The sequence below is a fragment of the Gymnogyps californianus genome, chromosome 6 (genome assembly GCF_018139145.2).
Source record: "Gymnogyps californianus isolate 813 chromosome 6, ASM1813914v2, whole genome shotgun sequence".
Lineage (NCBI taxonomy): Eukaryota > Metazoa > Chordata > Aves > Accipitriformes > Cathartidae > Gymnogyps > Gymnogyps californianus.
The window spans coordinates 19,655,134-19,666,804 of NC_059476.1; the positions used below are offsets into that span (position 1 = coordinate 19,655,134).

Sequence of the window (11,671 nt, forward strand, 5' to 3'; positions counted from 1 at the left end):
CCCTTCCCTGCCTCGACACCAGATCTGGCTCGTTAACATGTCTGGAATGAGCGCGAGCCTACCTCTCAGCTGGCAAGCCCAAGGGGCATACTTGGATTCCCAGGTTGGAAGATTATCTCATTCAAGCACAGTTCTCCCAAAGATATATAAGCAAAGCTAGCGTGGCGGTCCCTGCAGAGCTGGCCTCAGCACTTGGGAGTTTCAGCCATACAGGAGTACAACCTTCAAACACCAGCAAATATGATGATGATGAAAGTAGAAGAGCTGGTAGGTACAACCTTCTTTCATTTATTCATAATTACTTTTCTTTCTAGACTGTCATTATACCAGGCAGAGAGAGACAACCTTTGTGGATCATTGAGGTGATTTAGCAGGTTACCAGCACTGCTGTGCTCTAGGTGCAAACAATGTATATACTGTATGTTATCCTATTATAGTCTCACTTTAACTTTTCCTTGGGAAGGGGGCTCACCACTGATACAACTACATAGCTGTTTGGATTTTGCATCAGAACATAGTTCACCAGGAAGAAGAGACTGACCAAAATTTAGCTATGTATTTTCCTTTGACCTTGATTTTCATTTTTATTTTTTTAGAAGCTATTAAGTTTATGATCACACTGAGTAATTCCAATCTAGTAAGGGACTGGGAGGAGGTATCAATGCAGAGAAACTAAAGTATTTTCTAATACTAAATGAACAGTTACTAATAGTATTATTTTCTAATAATAAACTACAGTTCCTACACCCACTGCTGTTCATGGTGTAACAAGCCTTTGAAAAAGAACGTCTAAGCCAGACCACAACTAGTGGGACATTCCGCTGCAGGGTTCAGACTAAGAATGCCTGATTTGATCAATAAACTGGGAAAACAGGAATGATCCAGTAAAACACTGGAACATCATGCAGAAACTGCTTTTTTTCCCAGATGGCTATGTTAAGATGCAACTGCCATACAGCCTGAGTATTAATGCTGTCTTAAATTCTTTGGCAAGGCCCTGAGAGTTTCTCTAGTGTTAAACTCTATAACAAACACAGTTTTACAAGGTGATTGAATGTAAAGGCAGTCTAGGCCACATGAATTTACTGAACCACTCTCAAAATACACAACAGCCTCTATTAAGTTTAACAAGTTATCTCTTTGTACATACTTAATTGAACATCAGAAATATTTCTGAAAGCTATCGAAAGCTGTGCTGCTGCACAGCATCACATAGCTTCTGCACGGGAACTACCTTCTGCTATTTTGCTCAGTGGTACAAATGGGGACTTTGGTACTGACAGCGATGGGTAAAACCAGCCTTGAAATTACTCAGCAACCCAATTTAACTGCATTGGATGTGTTTCAATAAAACTGTAAGGTCCCAAGGGAGAAAGCCTCTCCTCCCACTCTACCTGCTCAGTTCCCCTGCTCAACACTCGCAGGGTGCTGGTGGCTGGTTGGGGTGGCTTTTTCCACCCCAGCCTTTTACAGCCTTCTGATCAGTCTGACAGATGCTGGCGAGTGAACAAACAAGAAAACCCTGAACAAAAAGGATGCTCTTCCCAATGCTCTGGCTTTTGTCAGTACAGCAGCACCTCGGCCCCAGCCAGGCAGGGAGTTAGATTGTGAGTTGGCCTCATGGGTCTTGATCCAAGCCCTGAAGATGCCAAGCGGGGGTTGCTGCATGGATGTGGGAGATCTGCCTGCAAGCGAGATTGCTCTAGCCATTCGCATACGCAGTTAATCCAGGCACAGGCTGAATGAGGTCTGCACTCTGTCTGTCACACACCCCTAGAGCAGGACAGGAATGACATGCAGTTAGCCCCTAGGTAATCCATGTTCCGAGGGGGTGGCTACTGCAGTCATGAAACTGCTGCTTATATTATATCACGTTTGCTTTTACAGGTGACTGGGAAGAAAGCGGATGATAAAGACACCGGCAGCTTCCTCCCTGAGGACTTCAAAAATGGAGAGTATGAAGCTGCTGTAAGATTAGAGAAGCAAGAGGACCTAAAGACAGTCTCTGAACACTCACTGACCCGAGGTGATCTGGCTTATGAGAAGGAGAAAAAACTAGAAGCAGAGGTAGGTTCTTGGGTTTTGTGCTTGGCTTTTTATCATCCTGTGTGCACTTTCTGCTGCGGCCCTTGAAGTTTTGCCTCTTTCTAAGTTAGAAATACATGCGTGGTGAGGTAGATAAACCCTTGGGAGATCACCACCAAAGGAGGTTGGTCTAAAGTCCATTGAAGGCCATGGAGATCTGCTGACTCCTGTAGCCTATGGATGCAGGCAGTAACACTGTGAAGCAGAACCCAAAACTCCCCCTAAAATGTCTGACTGCAACCCTGGGGGCTCCCTCCTGCCCAGAGTCACCTGCTGCTAGCTGTCAGTAAGGGGGGAGCCAGTAAGACACCTTCAGCTTGCACACCTAATGACTGCCACCAAAAATAACTAACCCAAGAAAGAAGTAAGAGTGCATTTCTGAAGCCAGAAGCCTTATCTACCAGGAAAATGTTCTTTTTATGAAAACAGTGCATTATGCTTACTAGCACATTTGGGAAAATCAATTACAAGTGAAAGTGATACTGGTCTACAGAAAAGTACCATTTTGTATTCCTGGAGCATGACAGTTCTCCCTATATCTCTAGGAACTGATGCTTTTCTCCCCCAAAATACAGTAGCTGTAACATCTTAAATTCTTTGGTGCACAAGCAACCAACTGGCCTAAAAACTTAAAGTGATTTGGGAATGAAAAAGTTTAACTAGCAGGGGACATAAGACTCTGTTCTGAAAAAAGAAGGGTGGGAAAGTGAGCCTCAAAAATATTAAAAAAAACACTACTGAACTTCACCTTCAACAGAGAGATCATTACTTGCTACAGAGGTTTTTTGAGTTCCTCCAAAACAGAGTCCTAAGAACTTTTTGCGTTTCCAGTTGATCCACAGTCCACTCAGCCAACATAATTATTTTCCATTAAGTCAATGATCTACAGATCAAACCCTAAATGCAGAGAACAATAAAAAGAAGAGGTAGAAATGACTTGAATAAGAATTCAGTTGAAAATAATGTATACCATATGACAGGGTCTCACCAATGTACTTACCCTTAATGATACCATGGGACAGAATCTGTCATCTGTATTCACCCTGAGTTACCCCTTGTTTGTGAATCCCCCTTCTGAAGTCCAGGACACCTCATGGTACCTGGGATCTCAGTTCAGGTAACACATTTGCCGTTGATGTTAGCAGTGCCCCATAGTGACTTCATGCAGGGATGCTTTTTACAAGCAGGCTTGAAGAAGTCTTAAACATTTATTGAACTGCCCCTCCAAGGATACTGAGGACATTCTTTGTAGCTTACCAAAATGTAACACTTGCTGACTGAAATGCTAAGATTGGTATAAACCTTGCTCTTCACTTAAGGGTATATTTTTCACCAAAGAGGATTAAGTTACAATAAATCAGGGGCTGCACCATAGAAGTGGTTGAAGAAAAAAAGCTTGGTGGAAGTCAGCTAAAACTGCAGGGGCTTCCCAGCTCTCACAAGCTGCACATGAGATTTCTTAAATTGTTGGGCCAGAAGGGACCGCAGTGCTGCTCGGACTCCTGGCCTAACACAGACCAAAAATTCATGCTATCTAGCCCACAACATATGGCTGAAGAAGCATTTAGGAAGAGGTCCAATGGTGTATGAAAAACTATAGATGCTGTAGAATTTCTCACACACTTAGTAACTTATTCTAATGGTCAATTAGCCCTAGCTGTGAAAAAAAAAGACAACTTATTTCAAAGTTCATCCAGTCTTAACTGAATTCAGCTGAATAGTATCACATGCTGTCCTGCCACTCTGAAAGGGAGAGGTGGTCACACTCAGCTCAACTTGCTGGCTTCCCTGATTTGTTTCAGCTGAAGAAGAAGAAATTAGAGGAGAGGTCAAAACTTGAAAACTTGGAGGATCTTGAAAAAATTATTCAGCTGAAGAAGAAGAAAAAATGCAAGAAAGTGAAAGCGCCCGTTTTAAAGGAACCTGAACCAGAAGTTATTGTAAGTTATATCAAAATACCTTCTTCTGGGAATGCATTGATGGGGGGTTGCACCACACACATTTATGCCCTGTATGTTTCTTTCCATCAGACAGGACCAGTGGATATACCCACATTCTTTAGAGCTGCACTGGAGAACAAGTTGCCAGTAATTGAAAAATACCTGTCAGACAAAGGGGATCCAAATGTCTGTGATGAGGTACAATCTTCCTTCTTACTGCAAAGCCTGCTACAGGAGAGGTTATTACAGAGCAAAAATAACTTTTACCACCAGGTTTTGTAGCTTCCACATTTATGAGGAGAAAAGGCGGTGGGGGGGGGGCAAATAAACGCTGGAAGTTTTGTATATCAAGTTTTCTAGTGATAAAGGGGCCACTGGGACCCTTCACAGTAATATTAAATATAAAGATTCTTTTGAGGTAAAAGAAAGCTGTTGATGCCCAGGAGACCCTGATTTTCTCTAACAGGTGATCTTCCAGTGCTACAGATGAAGAGACAAGAAATTTGTCTGCAGAACAACAAAAAAAGTGATGCTGCCTGCCCTCATACTCCATAATGCATAAGCTGCATTTGCAAAATGCAGCGTAGCATGTTGGATGGGGGAACTAAACAGGCATCATTTTAAATTTGAATGCCATACTGCAGATATTTCTCACACCCTTTAAAATGCTGGGTAGGCAGCTCTCAGCTATCAGGATGCTATTAAAATTTAGCAGATTTCAGGTCTCAAAAGTATTAGCTCTTGAAAATGAATCGGCATAAAGTATGTATTTGCCATCCTTCTAGGCAGGAGGGGAGAAAAGATTTAAAGATATCTCTTTGTGCCATATTTAATGTCTGACTTTGCACTGTTTTAATTGCCAGTACAAACGCACTGCATTGCACAGGGCATGCTCTGAAGGACACCTAGAGGTGGTCAAAAAGTTGGTGGAAGCTGGAGCCTCGCTTGAACAGAAAGACATGGTATGCACATCAACTCACACTTCTTTCAGAAAACTGCTCATTATAAGTTCCAAGAGAAGCACTTGCAGAAGTGCTTCTTATAGAAGAGGAGCATTAAAAGGCCTTAAGTCTTGTAAGTTTATCCTTAAAATAACACTGTTGAGAAGAGGTTTCAGGAGGAGGTGTCTGCTTCCCTTTGCCAAAATGGTTGCTGGAAAACACAGGAAGCGGAGGAACACGTTGGCCAGTAGACTGCCACAAACAACAAAGCCTAACGTAGGGTGAGAGAGCTGAGGTCAGGCTACCACTTCAGCCTGCTAGCAGGTGGTGGAGATACCACTGTCCCACGCATATATCCAGGGCTCAGCGCAACGCATACATTCTCCACCGGGATTTCAAGGCTGCGCTCGGGAGAGACCCCTGCTCCCCTGGAACGCCAGCCACGAGGGCAGCTGAGTATCAACAGCTTCTGCAGCTGTTTTTTTGCTTCTCTGCTCCGAGCTCTTCATCCCTTTGCTAAACAGTTGGAACCAGCCAGCGTTGCTCCCTCTCACTTAACCCAGCAGTGCCCGTGGAAAGCGTAAGAAACAGGAGGAATGACAGGCAAAGTGAGACCTTCAAGGGACATTCCACCCCTCCCGGCACAGCTGAGGGCAGAGAAACTGAATCTTGTAGAGGAAAATTCACTTTGTGGACCTGCATAAGTTTGATGTTTTTCTTTTTTAAAAAGAGAACTAGTCTTTCCCTTGAGCTTCATTTTTCAATGCATTTAGAACCCAAAAGGCATCAAATAAAAAATATTAACTAGCACATACCAGCCACATACCTGGCTAAAGATAACTTCTGAGTTCACAGAATAGACAAAACACATCCTCTCTCACAGCAGCATTGCCAAGATCTCTGTCTTTAAGAGCAATATGCAGTGAGGGTGAAGAGTGAGAAACTCACAGTAGTAGAGAAATTAGGGCAAAATAAGAAAAGCTGTTACTAGAAACAACTCAGTGATCACAGTGAAGTGATTTAGGTTAAATTGCATGAAAATGATTTTGGATTAATTTAGAAATTTGATCCAAATGGTTTAATTATTTAAAATATAATGATGAATTAAATTACTTTCCATTTGTTTTTCCTGCTGCAGCTTGAATCTACAGCCCTGCACTGGGCGTGCCGGGGGGGAACCTGGATGTTCTGAAATTCTTACTGGACAAAGGGATAAACAGAAATGCAAGAGACAAGGTACGTGCTTCTGGGACTCTGCAGCTTTTTTAAATTGGAGATGAAAAGCTGACCCTTACTCCAAGTAGATAATTTTTGGCAGCCGTTCTGGAAGCCGTCTTTACCTGTTCCATGCCACTGACTGCTTCCTCCTCCCACCTCTCAGCTGCTCAGCACCCCTTTGCACGTGGCTGTGAGAACGGGTCAGTACGACTGCGGGGAGCACCTCATCGCCTGTGAAGCAGACCTCAATGCCAGAGACAGAGTAAGTACCAACAACTTCTTACCTGTCAGCTATCAGGTAGCATCAAGCTGCTGTCTGCCTCAATAGTTCTACTTGCCTGTAAAAATCCCCGGCTACGCAGTTGGGGCTGGATCGGCAGGACTGACGCTGTGGTCCATGTCTCGTGCCTCTAGGAAGGAGACACACCGATGCACGACGCCGTGAGGCTGAACCGCTACAAAATGATCAGGCTTCTGATTCTGTATGGAGCGGATCTAACTATAAAGAACTGTGTAAGTAATAGCAAAAAAATGCAGCAATTCAAACCACTTTAGAATAAGTTTCCCTTCAGAGCAGTTTCACAGGTTTCAAGTCTGGGAGAGACTATTGTGAACAGACTTAATTAGATCACTTCAGAGTTAATTAAAGCAGAGCTGACACAGGGAAAGTATAACTTGGGGGAGGTCAGGGAGAAGAGGAAAAACCAGTACCTCTTCTAAAACCAGAACCCATCAGCTGCAGCTTAGAACAACATCACATCTTTCTATGATTTATTTTAATTACACGTATCGTATATTGAAAAGATATAACGTACAGACACTTGCTCTCTGCACAACTCCTGGGCTTCAACCACCACTGAGACAACAAAGATCTTAGCTTGTCAGAGAAATCTCCTTTCTGTTAAGCCCCCAGCCAATGGCAAGCCCAAGCACTACATCTGGATGACTGGCTGTTAACCTGGCCGTTGGGCAACAAATCCCTGTGGCTCAGCAGAGCTTCAATTTAAGAAGCCCCACACCTGACTCTGCTCATAGCCACCGCAGCAGCAGACGCGTTGCTGGAGCTCTGTGACCACTTGTTAAAATATAGCACATCACAGACTCTTTCTCCCAAACCAAGCAGCAGTGGGACAGACAGTAGGTTTTACCAATGCCAGTCAGTGTTTTTGATTGGCTATCAATCAAAACTTAAGGGGGCAAGGAAGAAATCAGCCACTGCAGCACTTTGCACTCTACTCTCTACCCACGCTCTCCGAAGCAGGGCCACTCCCGGAATTATCCCTCATCAGGGTATGAAAACAATGAAAGGTACAGCCCCAAAGGCCAAAGACTTGCTCTCTCAGGCTTTGTCTGCACACAAAAGTTGCTCCTGTTTAATTTAGATGTGGTTCATAACCTAATTAAACCAGTACAAACTCTTACTGAATTCTCAATTAAACAGAGGAGTGTCTTATTGAGGTTTCATCTAAATGTATTTCTAATTAGTTTAAACTAGATCAAAAGAAACACCTGCATGCTCTGCTAGTCATGGCATTTGCTAATATGGCTTAGACCCACTGAAGTCAGGGAGATTTCATCATGAGTCTGACCAGGACTGGGACTAGATCTGTAGAGCAAAAGGACTCTGATCTCAGGGAGGCAAGAATAAGTCTGACCCTGTGCGTGCAGAAGGGTCTCACATCAGTCAGATGCACTGTACAAATATTTAGGGAAGAACAAAGGACTCAGTAATCACTGGCTGAAATTAAATCTTGCTTCCTCTGCTTTTTCAACCAGCAAGGGAAAACCCCTATGGATCTCGTTCTTCAGTGGCAGAACGGCACCAAAGAGATATTCAACAGCCTGAAAGACAATTCCTATAAGAGCGTCCATCTAGCCAAGTTCTGAAGAGAAACCAGACCGCTCTCTTTTTGCTGCTTTTAAATGCTTTGTATGAACCTGGAGGAAAATAGCCCTGAACATAGTATTTTTATTGAAAATATTTATGGTACTGGATTATTTGAGATACCTTCACTGCAAAACAAACATGCAAAGAAATTATTTTAAAAGGCAGGTTGAGTGTTAAAATTCCACTGGTTCTAGAATAGCTTTATTTATTACTATTTATTATTTATTTATTTAAAAAGTCATTTTTAATGATTCTTAATATTATTGTAGCTTTTTTTAATAGAGCTTTACATCCTAATGCAATCTTTGCCAGCAACATAAATCCTTTTGTCTTAGATGGCAGTATTTCCAACTATATTAGCAACTTCCCTCAAGCCTTCCAATAGCTCTAAATACTGAATACTTGCAACTGTTGCCTTGTCTCTGCCAAATTCTCACTATTAAAATAATATGTTAAATGAATGGTGATATGTGGAAGAGCAATGGAGGAAGGTGTACTGAGGTGCCAAGTGGATTTAAAGAAGCAGTTCAGTAATGGGGTTTACACAGGGTTTGGCAATCGTGGTTGATAAAGAGCTCGAGGACAGAGCTCCAACCATCACGTAACCGTTTGGATTGCGGGATTCAGATGCAATGTTATGAAGGTGAGAGGAGATGGTATCAGGAATGTGATTTTTTTTTTTTTTTTAAACTAGACTACTATGAAGTCTGATGATTGAAGAATGCAAAAACAGATTATGTATATTTGTAAATTTGTACTGCCTTTTCTGTACATTTTGTACTGATCTATTTCAGATTAAATAAACAGAGTGGTTCTTTTTATTTGCTGGAGTGGATTATGGAGTGGCGAGTATGCACAGGGTAATTCTGTCTCTTTTTAAAGAAACTTCACATCTTGGCCTCTCTAAAATTCTTAAAAACTCAAAAAAAAGTCTCAGCTGCCTAGAGCAGCCAGCCCTTGAGCTACCTCCCTGCCACTGTTACATAAATGCCATCTCTTACTTATTTTGTTAAATGGAAACACATACACAAAAGTAGAAAGACAGTACTGGAGTAGCTAGTAAACAGTTACAGTTTTATTACTGAGTTTGATGTATGTCGTGGTTTAACCCCAGCCAGCAACTAAGCACCACGCAGCCGCTCGCTCACTGCCCCCCCACCCAGTGGGATGGGGGAGAGAATCAGGAAAAAAAAAAACCCTCATGAGTTGAGATAAAGACAGTTTAATAGGACAGAAAGGAATGAAAAACAATGATAATGATAATAATAATAATATGACAATAGCAATACTAAAAGAATTAAACTATACAAAGCAAGTGGTGCACAATGCAATTGCTCACCACTCATTGACCGATGCCCAGTTAGTTCCCGAGCCGCGATCCCCCCTCCCAGTTAACTCCCCCCAGTTTATATACTGGGCATGATGTCATATAGTATGGAATAGCTCTTTGGCCAGTTTGGGTCAGCTGTCCTGATGGTGTCCCCTCCCAGCTTCTTGTGCCCCTCCAGCCTTCTTGCTGGCTGGGCATGAGAAGCTGAAAAATCCTTGACTTAGTATAAACACTACTTAGCAACAACTAAAACCATCAGTGTGTTATCAACATTCTTTTCCTACTAAATCCAAAACACAGCACTATACCAGCTACTAGGAAGAAAATTAACTCTGTCCTAGCCGAAACCAGGACAATGTAAAATCTCAGTTTCTCAGCAAGTCAGTACTTACTATGTGGAGCACATGAGACAGCTTCAGTTATCCAAGCCAAGGGAGAGGCCAAGTCCTGCTAGGAAAGGCAGGCACCTCTCGCTCTGCTTTACCAGAAGCAGAACTATCTTAACAGTGCCGCCAGCAGCGGCATCAATGTCCAGTTTCACTGGGACATTACACCCTGCATTCAGTTAAAATCCTAACACCTCATGGCATGGCCTCCCAGCAAAATACGCCACAGGCTCCCACACACCTTCACCAACCCCTGTCAGCTGGCTTCTAGCCAGCAGGCTTTACAGTCTGGCCAAAGCAATGTCCTGGGCAATGAGGTGGGGTCAGGAGTGGGCAGCGATGAATAGTTCTTACTGGAGTGCCAATTTTGGAGACTAAGTGAATTTACAGAAACCCCACAGAGGAGCAAGCAGAAGAAACGCCTATTCTGTCTGCAGCCAGCTATCCTAGACTGAGGCCAACAGCTTTAGACAGATGAGACTTTTCTCACACAAGCACCGTAACTCATGAGTGTCACCTGGCCAGCCGTGGGCTTTATTTGTGAACACGCTCTTCTCCATAAAAATTACAGCATACCTCCGCTCGCTGCCCTTCTCTGCAAGCCACTACTTCGCTACTTGTTTCTGCACAATTACCCAGACACTGGGAGCATGCCTTGCAGGAAATAGAAATGACATCAGCGCTGGCTAACTCAGTTTGTTTATCATCCCAAGCGAGAAGCAGTTCAATCGTTCAGGCACCGAAGTGGCCAGAACAACGTGCTTCAGGAAACTGGGGGAGAAGAAACTTTTCAATCAGTTCCTGAAGCACTGTATATACTTAAAGGGCAAAGATGCAGACTGTAAATTTTTTAAATCAAGTCAAACAAGTAGCAAGAAGGATCTCTAGCATTCAAAAGCCTCTTTCCGTATGCTAGTTACCAAACAACTTCTGTCACGCTCAAGGTAGGTTATTCTCTGGCCAAGGCAAGATAAGGTGTCATTCAGAAAATTGCACCAGACAAACACATTTTGCTTCTTCTCTGGTTAGAGCATCATTTTGGAGGTGAGTCCATAAATGACAAACTACTGTGTATGTGTGTATATATATATAAAACATCCCAATACCTATAATAAAACAGACTCAAATCACAAAGTCAACAAGTAAAACAGTAACATAAAGGAAAAATATTTCATTATTTGTCGAAGGAAGCAAAAGCTGTTGTGACTTACATCAGCATTATATAGAACTGTTAGTCTACCAAGAACTTCATCTATTCTGGTCAGTCCAGTTACTAAGAGCTCAGAGATGACCCACTGCAAGATTTCTGCAATATTTTACGTGCTACAACTTCCACTTTTCAACTTGTTGTCAGATGCAAACAGAGAACTGGAATATTCACAGTAAAGCTGGCTCAAGAGTATCTTGAGTACAGTAGCTTACATAATTTTTATATTGGTTTAATCAAAAGAAAAACTTCAGTCAACATTTGGAAGAGCTCTGAAAATGCTCTGCTGATTATAAATCTGTTATGATTGCTTTTTTGGCAGCCAGATTAGGTTTACTGAGGCATTAACAGGAAGGAAAACGGAAAGGCAGGAGGCAGCAAAATGAACACTCTCATAGACAACACTGCCAGACCAGGACATAAAGAAGGAAATGATGCAGTAAAAATGATGTGACGTGGACACTGCTCAGGCCTAGGTGAGACAGCTGTTGTGCTGCGACTGCAACATACCATGCTGAGCACACATTCAGTCTAACCTTGGGCTCTTCCTTCCCATCTGTGGTAACCATCTCATGTTACTGTTTGGTTTTAAGAGCTGCAGGACAGGGATGGCCTTTGGGATGTGTGTCTGGCAGGTCACGTCAGTCAGTCCTACTGTAACACAAATCCAAGATAC

General features: G+C 42.7%; 1 protein-coding gene across 1 annotated transcript; it reads left to right on the forward strand.

Moving 5' to 3' along the window:
• The first annotated feature begins 216 nt into the window (after positions 1-216).
• ANKRD1 (ankyrin repeat domain 1) lies at positions 217-8,893 on the forward strand. Its single transcript, XM_050898961.1, is given in 10 exon segments — positions 217-267; positions 1,888-2,067; positions 3,888-4,025; positions 4,116-4,223; positions 4,889-4,987; positions 6,105-6,132; positions 6,135-6,202; positions 6,348-6,446; positions 6,599-6,697; positions 7,961-8,893. Coding segments are annotated over 10 exon segments (957 nt in total). The 5' UTR covers positions 217-240; the 3' UTR covers positions 8,072-8,893.
• The last annotated feature ends 2,778 nt before the right edge of the window (positions 8,894-11,671 follow it).